This window comes from Nipponia nippon, unplaced genomic scaffold (assembly GCF_047370975.1).
Source record: "Nipponia nippon isolate SJK-2023a ecotype South Korea unplaced genomic scaffold, ASM4737097v1 scaffold_30, whole genome shotgun sequence".
In the NCBI taxonomy this organism is placed as follows: Eukaryota; Metazoa; Chordata; class Aves; order Pelecaniformes; family Threskiornithidae; genus Nipponia; species Nipponia nippon.
Genome location: NW_028262348.1, coordinates 290,210 through 307,687, shown reverse-complemented (window position 1 = coordinate 307,687; position 17,478 = coordinate 290,210). Strand labels below are relative to the sequence as shown.

Sequence of the window (17,478 nt, the reverse complement as noted above, 5' to 3'; positions counted from 1 at the left end):
ACGTGGCACCCACAGCGTCGCTGCCTGGCCGTGCCGTGGGCAGGGCGGGAGGCGGGAAAAGCCATTTTATGGCCCCATTTCAGCAACGGCTCTTGGGGGGGGACGACTGTTCCAGGTCCTTTTTCCCGGGCAGCCAGGGCAGCCCAACGTTCCCAGCGGGAAGCACAGCACCTCCCCAGACATGGGTCCCAGCGGGCTTCACAGTGTGTGCTGGGCCGTTGGGGTGGTTTTGCTGTCCAGCCCTACAGAGGGCCTTGGCTGCCAGACCCTGGTGCCACTACTGTCCTCTGCCGGGGCACTGTGGCCGGCCGGGATGGGTTCCCCAGGGAATGGGGACCCTGAGCACAAGGGTGTCTGCTGCTGCCAGGCGTTTTGGCCCCCCGCTGCTCTTGGAGAGCCACAGCCTTGTGCCCTCAATGGACCCCCTGGGCAGGCAACGTCTGCCCCGCTGCCCAGGTGCCCCTCACGCCCTGGCCTGGTATTGGAGCGGGCTGGGGGGCTGCAGCCATTTGGGGCTCGCCGGGGCTCGCCGGGGCTGACCGGGTCCCACATGCTCTGCGGCTGGACCCGCCACTCTTGCCAGCGGGCCTGCGACCACCCTGAGCTGGACCCGGGCACATTCGTGGGGCAGCTGCCCCGCAGCCCGTGGGTGCGAGGGGCTGGGGCTGGGCCGTGCAGCGGGGCGGGGGGCACGGGGGGAAGAACGGTGGGGCACGGCGGGACACGGGGGCGCGGGCAGCGCGGGCAGCACGGGCGGCACGGGGGACCGGGAGCACGCGGCCACGGCGACCCGGGCGCGCGGGGCCGGCAGGCGGGAGGCGGGCGCCCCCTGGCGGCGGCTCGGCGCTCCGGCAGCCGCGCCCAGCCCGGCCCCGCGGCCCCGGCGGCGCACGGGAGGGTACAGGGGGGTACGGGGGGGCACGGGGGGTACCGGGGGGTACGGGGGGGCATGGGGAGCACGGGGAGGCACGGGGGGGAGTACAGGGGGCACGGTGGGGCATGGGGGAGCACCGGGGGGCACGGGGGGGTTTACGGGGAGCACGGGGGGTTACGGGGGGGGGGGGGGGGCACGGTGCCAGCCGGCCCCGAGCAAGGCTGCTGCTTCCAGCCGCTTCCAGCCACAGCCCGGCAGGAATTGCCGAGCAGGGCAATGGCCACCGGCACGCCGGCGGCAGGCGGCCGCGGCAGCACGCGGCAGCCCCTGCTCAGCGCCCTGCGCGTGCTGCACGCCCCACGGCACGCCGCGCCCCAGGGCACAAGCACCGGCTCTGCCGTCCCCTCTCTGGACCAGGGCGGCTGCTCCGAGACCCCAGGCCTGAGCTCTGGGGTGGGTTTACAGAGCCACAGCGGCCTGCGGGCCCCACGGCGTGGGGATCGCGGCGTCTTCGGCTGGGCCCCTTCACTTCCTGGAGATGCCTTTTGCCTGCTGTGGGCTGCAGCGGGAGCCCAAGCCTCACACCAGGAGGACGCTCAGGCCCCCTGCACCCATGGGTGCTGCGGCCACCCCTTGGGCTGGCGGGGGCCAGAGACCTGCACTGGCAGCGTTTTCCCCCAGCAATGATGAAAACCTCAACCTGCCCCGCTGTGCTCCCAGATAACAACCTGTGCTCTTACGGCCATAATTCAGGAGGAGATGGGAACACGCCTGGAGCTTCAGCACATTAATTATGAACCACCCCATTCGCCCCGACCCTGGCCCTGCCCCTGCCTTGCCTGGCAGCACAGGAGCAGCGCCAGCAGCTATTTCTGCCAGTGTAAAATTAGCTCCATGGAAAGAGACATCGAGTCCCTGTGTCCTTGTCCTGGTTTCAGCTGGGATAGGGTTAATTTTCTTCCCAGTAGCTGGTACAGTGCTGTGGTTTGGATTTAGCATGCGAACAATGTGATAACACACTGATGTTTTAGTTGTTGCTAAGCAGTGTTTATACTAAGTCAAGGACTTTCCAGCTTCCCCTGCTCTGCCTGGTGCACAAGCAGCTGGGAGGGGGCACGGCCAGGGGGGCTGATCCAGGCTGGCCCAAGGGCTATTCCGCACCCTATGGCGTCGTGCTCCGTATATAAGCTGGGGGGAGCCGGCCGGGGGAGTGATCGCTGCTCGGGACTGGCTGGGCATCTGTCGGCGGGTGGTGAGCTGGTCTTTCCTGGGTTTTGTTCCTCTGTCTCTTTTGTTGTTTTCCTTTTCATTACAATTTACTATTTTTATTATTCTTCTTGCTGTAATTGTTATTATTTTATTTCAATTATTAAACTGTTCTTATCTCAACCCATGAGTTTTCTTACTTTCGCCCTTCCTGTTCTCTTCCCGTCCCACCGCGGGGGGAGAGCGGGTGAGTGGCTGTGTGGCACTTGCTTGCCAGCTGGGGTTAAACCACGACAGCCCTGCCCCAGGACCCTCGGGGAGCTGTGTCCCTGGGGACAGCCCCGTCCCCAACCCTGGGGAAAGCAACAGGGTATTGTCTGCAAGCACAGGGACTGCAAGGACCCTGAGCCACACGCAGGGCCGGGATTCGGCTGGGAATTTACTGCACAGGGAGGAGAGGGGGAGGCTCGTACCCGCCTGCACAGCCGTGCCCAGGGCCAGTACCCCCGAGCGCCACACAGCCACTGGCCCCAGCTCCCTCCCCTCCCCCCTGCCAAGCACCCTGCCCCAGCAACACCAAAGGGACACAGAGCCAAAGAGGCAGCGACCTGCAGCCACTGGCGAGGACCTCGGCTTTATTCCAGCCCCTCCAGCATCCCCTCCTGGTGGCTCTCACCGCCTGGCTACGGGGGCACTGCAGGGAGGCTCCGGGCTTGCAGAGATTCACCTCTGCAGAGATCCAGGCTTGCAAAACCTCCACCCAGCCAAGGTCTCGACGTGCTTTTTTGGTTATTTCTTTTTCCCATTTACCCACGAACCAGATGTGTTGCCTCCCCGTCGCCGTTGGAGTGGGGCAATGCTCGTGTGGAGGCTGGTGAAAGGCTGGGCCAGACCCTACGGGGTTGGTGAGAAGGGGCCGAGCAGGGCCAGGAGGAGCAGGGGGGAGAGGAGCTGGTGGTGGCCCCTGTGTGGGGACCTGCCACTGGCCGTGGCCGCCCTGGAGGCGAAGACCGTCCGGCTGCGGAGGGGCTGCGGCGGGCGGAAGTTGTTGGTCATTTTTAGGAGTTTGGAGCCGGCAGCCGGGAAATGGAGGGTGCTGACGAACGCCCGCAGCTGCACAGGGGGAGAGGCAGGGTGGGCAGCCGCTTCGCCAGGCGCCCCGAGTCCCCGCCCGCCTGTGAGCCCCCTTTCGTGCTGCCCTGCTGCCGATGGCACAGCACCTGTGGCTTGGCCCCACCACCCCTCACCGCTCTCCCAAAACCAGACCCGGCGGGTAAGCAGGGCCTTGCAAGGATGAGCTCTTGAGTTTTAAAGGGGCTAATCGTGTTTCAGTGCCTGCGCTGAGCACTTAAGGAACAGCTGGCCCATTACACCGTAAAGGAAATACGTCTACTAAGATGCTTGGGCAGCAGAGGAGAACTCACTCACTCACTTCATCCATCCATCCATCCATCCATCCATCCATCCACCCATCCACCCACCTCCTTGGAGCCTCATCTGAGCTCCAATGGGTTTGCTCCCATTGCGCTTTCTGAATACTGGGGCTGGGCAGGAGAGTGCTACAGAGGAGATTTCTCCCCGCTGGCAGGTGGCCACAGCTCTGTTACTTAACCCTCATAAAATTAATTAATTGCCACGTTGCCGGGAGCGTTATTATAGAGATGACTTTCCCTGTGCTCTTGCTTAGGGGTCAGGAAGGGCAAGGAGAGGGGCCACCCGGGGGGTCCAGCCCTTCAGGCATCGGAGAGTGGGGGCCGTGCACGCTAGTACCTGCTCCCGGCTGATCTCCACAGGCTCCTCGAAGACGGTCCAGACGACGACCTCACTGCAGTCGGGGGTGGTGAGGGAGCCCTGGTAGCGGTAATACCCGGAGAGCCGGCCGGCATGCGGCAGCAGGGTGCTCAGGCGGAAGGTGGAGGCCAAATCCACCGAGTCCCCTGCGAGGCGAGACATGGGCATTCAGCCTGTCCCATGCCGGGGACATGGCTGGGACAGCAGGGCCAGCCCCATCAGTTTCCCTTCAGCCAGATGGCCCCACGGACTGGCAGGTCACCCCCCCCCCCCCCAAACACTGGGGCGCACTCCTGCCCTCCCGCACCGGGGTCTTTCCCCTTTCTGTCCCTGCCCCAATGAGGAGGCGACTCACCAGCATGGGAGACGTTCCTCAGCCCCGCCACAATGGTGTTGTAGTTGGTGTTAGGGGTTTCGGAGACCTGCGGAACGGGAGAGTAAGCGTCTGGGGCAGGGCAGAACCGGGTCATCCTGCACCGCCGAGCATCCTCAGGCAGAGCCAGCGCCAGCCCCCCATCACTGCAGAGCAGCGGTGGGGATGGGTGAGCTCCCAGCCGGCACCCCCTTGCATGAAGCTGGCGGGGGGGTCATGGCACTTTGAGCACTGAGGTTTCCCCAGCACCTCCTGGCCTTGACCCAGCCCTCCTGCCCCTTCTCGCTCCCTCGGGGCAGCCGTGCAATGCTCGCCCAGCCGCACCATGAGCAGCCTGTTCCCAGGGGGTCCCCTCCCGCCGGCAGCGTGAGCCCCCGCAGACCCACCTGGAAGAAGAAGCCGAGAACGGCCAGCCCGTTGGGATGCCCCTTGGCCTCTGCCAGCGTCCGGTACTTGACATTGATGTGGACAATATGCAGCTGGGGAAAGCATTGGAGGGGCCAAGTGTGGGCAACCGCCCCCAGCTGACCCTCCGGCAGCGGAGCACTCACCCACAGATCTCCCCAGCCTGTCTGGGGTGGCCAGATGCTGACCCAACCACCCCCAGACCCCCCAACCACCCTCCTGGTCCCATGGGCACTTCTGCAGGGTGGCTGCCTGGAAGATCAAAGCACCCGAATGAAGCGAGCATCCTTTGAAGAGGTGGGGAAAGGGGGCCAGTGGTCCTGGGGCACCCACCAGCTGCAATACATAAATTTTCCTCTCCTCTTGCAGATAATTAATATTTTAGAGGCTCAGAGCCTCTTTCACCCAGAAGGATCCCGACGCGCTTGGCACAGCATGCTCCCACACGCTCTTGCTTGCATTCACTGACTCAGCGGGCGGTCCCGGCAGGGCGCAGAGCCCTCCAAACCCCGCTGAGTGCCTCTGACGAGGCAGCTTGGCCCACGCACGGTAAAGAAAAACCTTGAGTCTCGTGTCAGCTGATTTTTAACCACCCAGGTGCCCGGTGCAGCGGCTGTCTGTATCCCACCATCAGCGCAAGGCTGCAGTGACAAGGAGCACGGCCGAACCCGCTGGTGCAGCGTCACCAAGCCCGGTCACCCCGCTGCATGGCAGCCTTGGGACGCACCAGTATCACACCTTCCCATCATGCCAAGGACTCGGGCCACCCAGAGAGCCTGATGGGTGTATTTTCTCACCTACCTCCATGGGGAGCTGGCGCCCATCGAGGGTGTGCTCAGAGCCGTTCCCAGCCAGGCTGCCCCAATGGAAGTGGAGCTGCAGCGCGTGGTACTTGCCGGGGAGACCTCCACCGCTGATGGTGATGTGCTCAGAGGCTGACTCGCTCGCCAGGCTCAGCATCACTGCAAGGGCAGCCAGACGGGGTAAGGATGGGGGACAGCCCCGTATCTCTCCCCGCAGCAGACCACAGGGTTTGTGCTCCCCAAGCTTCATCCCAGCACTAACGCAAACCCACGGGGCAGGAGCTGCCCCAGGACCCTGCAGCTCGAGGGCAGAGAGCACCCAGGAGCAGTGGCGGAGCCAAGCCCCAGCCAGGACAGTGCCTGGGGAGCAGGGGCAGGGGAGGGTGCCTGGCCGCAGCACGCACCTGTGTGCCCGTCGTTTGCCAGCCTCCACTTGGCCGGGGGAGCCTGGTCATAGCCCTCAAAGAGGATGTCCCCGAGGCCACCGTCCCGCTGCAGCCGGCGCTTGTCGATGTTCACCGGGGACTGCTTGTCGCCACCGCACGTGGCTTTCAGCTCCTTCCAGTGGCTGGGACCTGCAGAGGAGAGGCAGAGGCACTGTGGGCAGCTGCTGAGCCGCTGCCACCACCGGGGGGGACACGAGGCCGAGGGTGACCGGGTCCCCAGCCAGCCCTGCTGTCCCTGCCGCACTTGCCTGCATCCCGCAGGACCTGCCCTCCTGCCCAGCCAACCTTCCTCCCTATTGATGAGCGGGGGCTTATTGCAGCCTCATCCATAATTCATCAGGATTTCCTCATGGGTCCAGGGGCTATATTTAGCCCGGCAGCAGCGTCTGTCCCTCCGTGCTGCCACTGGTGAAGGGCAGGTTTTTCTCTCAGCCTCTGCTGCCTGACCCTGCAAGCAAACCCCCCGCTGCGGGGCTGCACCAGCCACCGCTCCCCCCACAGCCCCCAGGCTGGGGCTCACGCTGGGGCTGGGCCGGGGGCTGCTCTATGCAGAAGGAGCAAAATACAGCGCCTGCGAGGGAAGGACAGACAGGAGCCGCTGAGAAGGGGGGACAGAGGGCTTAAGGCCCATTCGCAGAGCACACAGTTTGGTTTTTAACCTCATTTTACCCTACTCATGCTGGTTTTGTCCAGTTGTGGCAGGTGACGGCGCGTCCTGGCCACGCAACTCATCCTGGGGCAAATCCCATGTCAGGTCCAGGGTGACCACACGATGCCCGTCGGCAGCTCCTGGGTCACCGTGGCAGGAGCTGGGTGAGGATGCGGCAGTGCCGGCAGCCAGCTGGACCTGCTGCATACCCGGAGCACTGCCCGGGCACTGTGAGCAGAGGTCCCCACAGCTGCCACCACGGCCAGACCCCACACATCCCCTACGTGTGGCTCAGTGTCCTCATCACCCCAGCATCATCTCTTCTTGCAACACTCACTGCAGTCCACAGCCACGGGACACTGCTGGCCACTGCTCCAGTGCAGCTGCCGTGACACCCCGCTCCTCCGCCTTGTGGCCCTGGGGCAGCTCGGGCTGCAGATGCCCAGGCAGAGGTGTCGGCACCGGGCACTGCCGGCAGCTGGGCTGTGGCTGCAGCCAGGGAACGGGTGCTCCCCTAGAGTCTCCAGCCTCATCCACCCAGGGCACCCCCAGTCCCAGGGGAGCTCGGCATCCCTCCACGGGCACTGCTGGCTGTGCTCTGGCACCCATCGTGGTGGGCAGCCACACACTGTTACCCACCCATATCCCCCTACAAGCAAGGTCTGGAGGGCTGTTCCCCCAGCAGTGCCCCATGGCTCAGTTCTCGCCTTTACCTACCTTCCTCTTGGGCAGTCAAAACGACAGACACATGCTCACCCCCACCTCCTGCCCCCCGGGGCTCAGCCCTGTCTCCTTCCCTTCTCCTCTCATTACTCCAGGCAGCTTTTTGCCTGGAAACCCCAGGAGCCGCAGCCTGGCCGTGCCGCCGCACCCCTGGCATGGTGCTACTGGGTGGCCCCACAAATTATCCAGTGCCTTCATTAAGGAACCGTTCCCCGCAGCCCTGCTGCGGGCTTGTGACCGGCTCCATGCTGCCCAAGCCGCTTCCTGCTGGCCCCGCTGAAATCTGCCCTCGCCGCCGGCTCGATGAGGTTAAATTGCCAGTGACACCGAGTGTTGGGCCGGCAGGGATAAGCAGGGCCCAGCGATTCACGGCTGATGGACCACGGTGGCTGGGCACAGGGCGCGTGCACTCAAGAGCTATAAAACAGTTGGGCCGTAACGGCTGATTAAATGCTCATTGATCCTTAATTAACCTTTTACAAGCTATTTGCATGCTTCGAGACAAAGTGTCCCCAGCGGGGGCAGGCAGGGCTTGCTGCTTGCCCAAATGGAGCCATCCCTCCTCGAGCCAGGCCCCTGTTCCCCATGGTCCCCCCGATGCCTGCGCCTCGCTGGCGTTGCTAATGACGTATTTTAAATTTGGGCTTAAATTTGCTTCAGGTGAAATGGGGGAGGCTGGTGCTGCCCCAGGAGTACCCAGACCTGGCTGGGGCAGGGGGCTGGGGCCGAGCCACTCCGAGGGGCTCAGGCGCTTGTGTCCAGTCTCTACACCAGCACACCTGAAAGTGAAGCTCCCCTAACCTTGGTGTGACATGGGTGAATTTGTCTTCTCCAAGCTACACTCCCCGCTGTGGCCTCACTGATGGTGCCCAGGGTGCCCTCGGCCGGGCACTGTGGGGAGACGTGGGGGCTGAGCCCCGCACAGCCCTGACACCCCCATCCCGCACATGGCACCACTCACCGCATTCGGGGTCCTGCGAGTCGTAACACCACTGCCCTGCAGGAGAGAGGAGAGCTCAGGGCAGGTGACGGAGACAGGCACCCGCTTCCCAAACCCACCCACGGCCATGCCCGGCCCCCCGATGGCGAGGGCCCCCCTCATCGCAGCCAGGGGTCCCGCCGGCACTCGTGTTCATCCCAGTTATTCTCGGCGCTGGTGTTTTCACGCGTTCGCACCCTCCCTGCCTCCCCCGGCCACTCTGCAGGGAAACCTCCCTCGGCATTGCTCCATTCCGCAGCAGCCAAACCTTGCTGCTTGCGGGGCTCCTTCCCCTGCTGCTGTGGGGCTGTCCCACCCTTACCCATCCTGGGGAGCTGACGCAGCCCCTCACCCCACAGCAGACGCCTCGCCCGCCCCCCAGCAGCCCTGGGTGAGCAGGGAGCTGGGGGGGCTGCTGCAGCCCTTCCCCGGTGCTTCCCGCGGCTCTCTGGGAGTGGGCTGGCAGCAGAAGGCAGTTGCTGGGGGCTGCAGCAGGCAGGGGGTGGCGGTGGGCAGGCCTGCACCCACGCTGTGGGGCGACTGCTTGCCCCGTCAATCGTCGCTCGGGGCCACCTCAGCCGGAGCTGCCGAACTCCCACCAGCGCTGCTGCCTGCGCTCGGAGTGGCTACGGGGACTGCACGCTCCATGCCAGGTGCTGGTGCAGCAGATGCAGGGATGCTGAAGGGATGCTGAGGGGATACCCGGGATGCCGAGGGGATGCCCAGGAAGCCGGAGCCCAGCTCCTGCTGTATGCACATCTGCCCAGGGCCATCAGCTCTGCAATGGGAGCCGGGGAGCATGCCCCTTTTCTCCTCAGCTCCCCATCCTGCTGCTGGCAGGAGGCACAGAGCTGGTGCCCGGGGTGCTGCCTGGGGCCAGCCTACGCAAGCAGTCCCCACTGATGGCTGAGGGGCCATGCCAGTGGGCCGGCTGCAGGCAAGCCGAGCCACACTCTCGTGCCAGCCATGGCAACTTAGACCAGCAGGATGAAGGTAGCCCTGCCTGCCTCCACCTGTGCTGCTCGTGGCCCCAGCCTGCAGCACCACATCCAAATCCTCGCTACGGCGGTACAGGAGACACCAGCCCCAGAGAAGAGCCAGGACCGGGACAGTGCAGGACTCAGAGGGTCCCCAGGGCAGGGACCTCAGGCTTTCCTCCCTGTCCAGGGGGAAGCCGAGCTCCTGGGAGACCCTCGGATCCGCACCCACCAGCCCTCACCCGAACTCGAGCATCCTCCAGCAGGAGCCAGAGCAACGCTCGCTGCTGCCAGCCTGGCCTGAAAGCAGGTGAGCACCCCAGTGCCTCGGCACCGCCGGTTTGCTCGGAGGTTTCCTCCTCGTCGGTGTTTCCCGGTGGTGCAGGTCTGTCGGGCAGATGGACTGAAGCCCAAGACCCAAACGCCTGAATGTCCACCAACCCTGAAGGGACCCCAGCCTGGACACCTCCTGCCAGGAGAGACAGCCCTGGGCAGACCGAGACCTCCCGGAGCCCGTGGCACAGCAGGGACATCCTCCAGTGGGGAGGAGGATGGTGGGAGGGCAGGAGACGGCTCCTGGGCCAGACCAGGTCCCCCAGTCCCTGCCTCCAGCCCTGCTGGCGTGGCTGCCCCCAGCACCCCGGCCCCGTGTCACCCCCAGGCATGTGGGAAAGGGAAGGGAATAAACAGGGCTGGCACAGGTGCACCCCAGCCCGGCACCCCGCCACCCCCCGTCCTCTCCCACCACGGGAACCCCCGTTCCCTCCGGCCACCTCAGATGCCCGGGAGGACAGTGGGCAGGCAGAGCATCTCACCTCCCGCGGCTGCTTGCACGACGAGAGGCAAAGTCAGAAAAGTTATTCCCAGCCCCTGCGTCCCCATGCCGGTGGCAGGGATGGGCAGCAGCGGGCAGGCGGCCCCGCCGCGACGCCCCGTCCTCCTCCGCAGTGCGCCCGGGCAGGCGGTGGGGCTGGGGCGGGAGGCAGCGCTGCCAGCGCCCAGGCAGCCCGGAGAAATCCTCCGCTCCAGCCTGTGCACTGCTGTTAAATATTCATCACAAGGGCTGAGTTTTTAACTCCTCGGCTGCTAGGAGGGAGAGGGAGAGCGGCCCGGCCCCCAGCCAGCCCCTCTGTGCCGTGCCAGGCCCCTGCCCGGGATGCCAGCCCAAGGGCAGGCGGCAGGGACAAGGCAGGGGAGCAGGGGGCTGGCACAGCCGGGGGGGCAGCACGCTCCCTGGCCTGCTCCCCTTTGAGGGGCGAGGGGGTGGCCCCTGGCTAGCATCCTGCTCTCCATCCCCAAAGCAGGGGTTTGGCAGCACCCCCGCTGTGCCCCATCCCACCCCCAGCACAGTGCCGTGGGGCCACGGATGGGCTTGTGGGGGGCTGTTGGCAGGCAGAAGGGGCCAGGGGCACCGGCTCTGCCACATCCCCTCCCCACTCTTTGCAGGTACACGCCATGGGACAGCCTTTGCCCCTGCTGCCCCAGCTTCAGCAACCCCCCAGCCAGCAGCGGGTCCTGCCTCCGCCACGCTGGGAGAGCAGCAACTCCCCTCAGGAGCCTGATGTGGGGTGGGCAGTGCCATGGGGACCCATGGGCCAAATCCAGCTCATCCCCAAAAAACAGGGGCCCCACAGCCCCTCCCCAGGCAAAGGCCAGTGGGTCCCCACGGCGCCTTGGCCATAGTAACTGCAGTCCCCAGGCTCGGGGCACAGGTGGCCTCTGCAGCTGCGCTATGGGGGGCCCTCAGCCCCCCAGGTCACTGAGGAGCAGCGCACTGGCGGGGCAGGATTCGGCCCTTTCCCCTCCGGCCGGCATGAGGCCACATCATCCTGTAGCAGCTCCGGGCTCTCACAGCCACGCAGCACTGACCGGCCAGGGCAGGGGGGCAGCGCCGGGGCAGGAGCCTCAGCACCCACCCGGGCATCACAGGAGCCCAGCACCGGCATCCTGTGCTGGGGACACGGCTGTTCAGCTCCTCAACACGGAGGCAGCGCATGCCGTCCCCACTGAACCCGTCCAGGCAGGTCCCGTGGGAGCTGGCATCTCACCAGCAGAGCTACGCTCCTGCGGCGGGCAGGTAGGAAGGGGGGTGAAAACACAGGAGCGTGGTGTTGTCACATTCTCCTAAAATATCCCTGCTCTCTTCAGGCAGCAGTGGAAAGGAGGCCACGGGGCCCAGCCCGCAGCTCCTCTCGCCGGCACTTGGCCCTGCCCGGGAGCACTGCCGGGACGCTGCCAGGATGAACAAACCTGGCAGCAGCAGGAGGGCAGCGGGAAGAAGCCTCCTGCTGCCGGCTTGGCCGGGGACGGGCTCTGGCTCAGCAGAGCTGCTTGGCTGTCATGTGCTGCAAGGGGACAACACACCCGGTGGGGCTTGTCCTCAATGGGGGCACTTTGGGGCACCTTCGCCCCCCCCCAGGCAGAGCCAGCCCCAGGCAGGTGCCTGGGCAGCACCAAGCTGCGTGTTTGGGCACCGGTGCGGGGCACAGAGGAGGGCGGCAGCGCAGGGCTCCCCCACGCTGCTCTGGATTTGTGCCATGGTTGACGCTTGGCCCCTGCTCCGGGGATGAGGTAGTTTGCAGAGGGCTGCGATCATCCTTCCGGAACAAGCTGCAAAGGGCTGGCGGGCGAGGCGGAGGGTCTCACCAGGTCCACAGCCTGCTGCCGATTGCTGCCGGAAAGGAGAGAAGCTGCTCCGGCACCCGGGGGAGACTGAGACCTCCCTTGGAGATGTGAGCCCACCAAGTGGCACAAGTACCTCTGCCACCTTCTCGTGGCAGGACAGCCTGTAGTGCCAGGCAGCCGGGGAGAAGTCCAGACCCTCGGGGCTCAGGAGCCAATGGGACCCACTGCCCCTGGGCTATTTCCCCCAGGGCATCGACCCCCCCAGGGCAGAGGTGCTCCCCAGGACATCCTTTTAGGTTTTCAGGCTTCTCCGGTGGTGACTTTTGGCAAGGAGGGCAAGAGCACAGGCATCACCGCAGAGACCACATGGCCGGGAACACCAGCAGCACCGTGCTGCAGCTATGCAACCTGACACGTGGAGGGACAAGTCCCTTGTCCCACAAAGGGCCCTGCCGGGGCAAGGAGCAGCACGTCCAGCCCAGGGTCCCGTGGGGTCCGGAGAGCCCTGCATGGCTGGAGGGGGATGCAGAGCCCCGGCAGGGCTCAGCACAGCCCTGCCGAGGAGCAGGAGCGGAGCAAGGAAGCAGAGGGGGCACCAAGGCACATGGAAAGGCAGCAACAGCACCGCGGCACAGCACCGTATCCCGCTCCCACCCATCCCCGGCTGCTGGCACCAGCACCAGGCAGGAGCAACCTCCAGTTTCTATAGGAACCAGATCAAACCTTGAAAGAGCCGCTCTGTACTTGCAGGTCTCTTGCTGCCACGGTGGTGTGGAGCTCACAGCCGATCCTGCAGCTCTGCGCTGTCCTCGTGGGGAGAGACCACTTCCATCGTCCTGCCACCACAGAGCCAGGAGGCAGCCAGGGTCCCTGCAGACATGCGTGCTCACAGCATCAAGGACAAGACCCATGATAGGAGAAAAAATACCGCTGAAAAATAAAAATAGTTACTTAAGCTGCAGCCATCGATCGGTCGTGGGCACGGTGCCACCCTGCCGGGAACCCCTGCCACGTGCACCGTCAGCAAGCGCTGCACCAGCACACAGCGGAGGTGCCAAGATCGGCTTCTGGAGGTAAATCCTGTGCTGCTGCCTGGGAGCCTGGCCAGGGACCTGGGCTGACGGGGACCGCGACAAGACAAGGATTTGAGCCGCCAGAGTGTGGTTCACATCATGCAGGGGTAGGGGCACGAAGGGTTGTGGGCACCCAAAGAAGCAAGTGCAGTGGGGAGGTGAAGTTCAAGGGGAACAAATACTCCAGCCACTTCTGATTTTCCACTAAAATCTTTGATCCCCATAATGAGCTGCCACTAGCCGGGGGAGAAAGCCGGGAGCAGGGCAGGGAGCACAGCCAGTGCCGGCACAAAGGAGACACTGTGGCCAGCAGATGCGCACTGGCCACACGCCGCTGCACAGCCCCTTCATTCATCCCGTGCTCCCGCTGTCACCGGGGTCAGCGACATCTCCCCCCGCCCGGCCCCCCACGGCCTGGCACCCCCCGGGGTCGCTGCCAGCACACAGCCCCTACACCTCTGACCCGCGCCCCCAGGCCCCTGGCGTTCTCCCAGGGGCTGAGAGCCCTGGACATGCCGCGCTGAGCACAGCTGCCAATTACCCTCGCAGGAAAAGGCATTTTAAGCTGGTAAGAGCTTACAGCAGGAGGCTGCCCAGCAATGCCCCTGCCACAGCATCCAAGCGTCGATGCTGACAGCCACCCCCCCTTGCGCGGGGTGCAGACAGACACACGGCTGTGAGTAGGAGCAGTGGTGAGCCCTGAGAGCAGCAGCTGTGCTCCGGGCACTCCTGGCTGCTCCCTGCAGCCGCGGCATCGCCCCTGTCCCCAGAGAACAAGAGGGCAGGAGGAAAGGGCAAGCAGTTCTGCATAGGGTCTTGCAGCGTCAGCACAGCCCCACAGGGTCCCTGCCACACTGAGCCCCCCTCAAGCACTCGCAACATCAGGGAGCTGCTATAGACAGATGCTTGTCCCCCCTGAGACTGGCAGCGAAGGAAGGGCTGCATCCCATTGCCCTCTGCTGAACCAGCATCTCCTCGCCTGGAGATGAAGCTCTGGGAGCTGCGCTGGTTCAGGTCCAGCAGCAACAGAGGCGGCTGCAGGAAAGGGGGAGCGGAGCCCCCCACGGCACCCACAGCGATGATCACACTGCACGCTGGACAGCTTTCAGCAATGAATGCATCCTGCAGCCACAAGCAGGGCACAGGGACAGCCCAGCAATGCTGCAGGGACTTGTTCTGCAGCAGTCACAGCAAACACTACGAGCCCAGCAGCTCGTCAAAAAAAAAAAAAAAAAAAAAAGTCAACATTTCTGGGACCTGAGCTCCCAGCCCAGAGTGTGGGCAGGCATCGCTGGAGCCTTGGCTGGACTGTGCAAAAAGGAGACGCTGTTCTTTTCCCGTGCCTGAAAACAGCCCCTCTCATGGCAGGCTGGGATCAGGAGGTCAATTCTATTTTAATTTTTAAACTACTTCCCCCAGGTAAAGCAGATTTAACCCTGCATAGCTCCAGAAAATCTGATCGCAGCACTTGTACCGCAGGCCATCCGCAGAGCTGTCACCAGGACAGGGTTGAGGGTGCGGGGGCTCCGCGGCCCCGTGGCACTGCGCTTGCTGCCCAGACTGCTCCCGAGGAGAGGCAGGGGCATGTGCCAGCAGCACAGCTTTCCCCACTCCAAAAGGACCCATCCTCCGACCAGCACGCTGACCGTGCCAACGGCTGGACTCTCCAGCTGCGTTGCTTTCAGTACATGCTACGGGACGAGTAATTTCCAGAGCAGCGCTCGGCCCAGGGGAGGAGACAGCAGCGATGCCAAGCTCACCTTGCTGGGACAGGAGAGAGGTGATTCTGCAACTCACAGTTGGTGTTGCTCCATCCCGTATCCCACCAGGCTGCCAGCTCCAGCTGCAAGCCTGCTTTACCAAGCCAGCACAACTGTTTGAAGAGGCTTATTTATCCAGCAAGGCCTTTGGGGGAAATATCCCCTGCTCTCAGCCAGCTTTATTAAATAATTCAGAGTTACAGGCTCCTTCAAGAGAGGCAGCATCACCCCCAGCTCACTGCGGGCCTGGGGGGCCAGGAGAGCTGCCTCTCCCACCCCGCACCCCGGCTCATTTCATCTCCCCTCAGCTCCGAAGGCAACGGCAATCGCCCCCAAGGTGAGGCAGCCGGGGTTCGGTTTGAGCAGAAACGCCATCTGCTGTACCTCTCCCCGCAAGGCAAAGGGGGCCTGGTGCCGGAGGGGAAACTCCCCGCACGCCCCAAAACACGGCTCTGCCAAGGCTTCTCCTGCCAGCCCCAGGGCCCCCCCTTCAGCCCCGTACCACGCAGGGGGTGTAAAACACAACTGAGGGAAGGGGGCAGTACCCAAAACTTTCCGTTAGGAATTTGATGAAAAGCTTGGAGCTTGAATTTCAGAACAGCTGCAGCGTCAGGACAGCCAGACCTCTCACCAGGCTTCTCCACCGGCCTCCCCCCGCCTGCTGGGCGCGGGGAGGCAGCATGGGTCGGTGCCAACACCTACCCCTGCGACTCCACGTCAAGTCTCCGACCGGCGCGGCTCATTCCCCAGAGCCCTGCTGCCCCGCGCCGGGAGCGGGGGTCCGGAACACCCCTCCCGTCCAACACAACCCCCTGCGCCTCCCGCCCGGAGGCCCGGCCTCTTCCCCACGGGTCTGGAGAGGGCAGCAGGAGCAGGCTGCACTTCACCTTCCGGGGTACACAGCCAAGTCTTTCTTAACATTAGAGTAATATAGGCAAATTCCACTGGTATTTGTACACAAAGGGACTTCAGCAGCCTCCCTGCTTGAAGTTCAATGCATCTATTGATCTTTTTGCAAGACCACAGCTCAGAAGCGCGATTTAACAAGACCTTCCTTTGCAACGCTGAGGAACCACACTGATGCAGAAATCAGGAGACACGGGAACAGGCCATTTCTCTTACAGAACACAATTTATTTGGCATTTGGATGAAATGTTTCTCACAGCATCTTCAGAAAGAAAGATTAGTGCCAACCCCAAAGAAAGAAGTTAAAACAAAAAAACAGTGTCACAGGGACTGAATTATTATAGTATCAAATTTAAATTCTACATGGTATTTCACAGAATATCAAAATCTTTTATACACCGCCACAGTTAAGTCCAGTCACAAACCAACTACACAGGACAAGCCTGCAAATGCAGCGTTGGCTAAAATTATTTTCCAGGAGAAGGTAAAAAGCAGTGTCTCATTCTCTCTTGCAGCCTCCCAGGCACCCACCAGCCCGGCACTCGGGGTACGGCGCAGCACGGCCACGCAGGCAGCCTGCAAGCGCAGCATCCCTGCTGGCAGCGACTCCAACCCACTCAATGTTCAAGGTGCACAATACCAGAAAATTAAAGCTATGTCGTACCGTAGCAGGCAGGTAATGCAGGCTGCTGTTAGGGGAAGCAGATCTTTACTGCCAGAAGCGTCTATTCCAAAGAAACGGGTACTTCATTTGGAACTGGGGAACATCAGAAGCAAAATGCATGAACTTTGATTCGCCTCCTCTACACTATCTGCTCTAATTTTAGGGTCCAGCTCCCAACTTGCAAGGGAAATTTAAAAGACATTTCTGTATACTGCATGTTCCTCAGCTAGGGAGAAAAAAGATGTTTCAGTAACTGAAAAAATAAAAAAAAAAAAAGGAAAAAGGACACGTGTTATGGATTGTGTGAGGCAATATTATAACTTCAGTGCTTTGCCACTGAAAATCGACATCTGAAAGATCTTTAAAAAGAAACATCTTTAAAAAACTGCTTCAAATTCACTTAACATTAGATAGGAAAAGAACAGTAATTACGGGTCACAAAAACATTTTCTTCCCAAGTGAAACTCAAGAGATGTGAACAGGCCATCACCCCCTGACACCGGTGGAGGCAGAGCACCCGTGACTAAGATTAAGCCTTCAGAAAAAGTTTTCCACCTACTTCATTCCTCTTCCAGATCAGCGTCCTGCCATGAATGGGTACAGGAACAGTCTGAGGCTCAAAACTAGACAAGACTGAACATTATACAGACAAGCTCTTTGCACATCTGAATGACAGTTTTGATCTTCTAGCACGGAATGAAACCCGCCGTCCTTCTAATGCTACAATACAACTCCCCTAGTAAAAAAAATTAGAGGCTGCTGTGAGACTGTGTACAGGTATCACCGATAACACCGACCGAAGTGAGTATCTACGGCTCTTCTTGAAGGAACAGCAGAGACCTCAATATGGCACCACAGTACGTCGTAAGGATGGGGAATCTGATGAGCGGTTCTGTCCAAGGCCACAACGGGAGGTGCGAGCCCTGCACACAACTGAGTGCTGCGACTTTACGACGACTGCGGTCAAGGACATCCCACGAGAAATGCACTTTCTGCTCACACGTGCTGCTGGGAACGATGTAATGCCATCTCCCCTGCTGGGTCTGGAGGGACATTTGGGATGCACCAGCAGTTAAGAAAGCCGTCCAGAGAAGTGACCGGTGGTGGGGAAAAAACAATGCACAAACCTCCAAAGATCTCATCAATCTAATGGCAATCAAAACAAAGGTCTTCCTCAGGCAAGCATCAACCCTCTGCAACTGGTGCTCGGGACAAACTGCTTAC

General features: G+C 62.4%; 1 protein-coding gene across 1 annotated transcript; it reads right to left on the bottom strand.

The window, feature by feature from the left end:
- Positions 1–2,689: 2,689 nt before the first annotated feature.
- Positions 2,690–10,253, bottom strand: LOC104009723 (carbonic anhydrase 15). The gene is made up of 8 exons (XM_087768565.1): positions 10,042–10,253; positions 8,232–8,267; positions 5,857–6,027; positions 5,451–5,611; positions 4,631–4,723; positions 4,227–4,293; positions 3,851–4,017; positions 2,690–3,193 (listed from the first exon to the last, which is right to left on the bottom strand). Exons 1-8 carry the CDS (start codon positions 10,106–10,108, stop codon positions 2,975–2,977), a joined length of 981 nt encoding a protein of 326 aa, XP_087624691.1. The 5' UTR covers positions 10,109–10,253; the 3' UTR covers positions 2,690–2,974.
- Between the last annotated feature and the right edge of the window lie 7,225 nt (positions 10,254–17,478).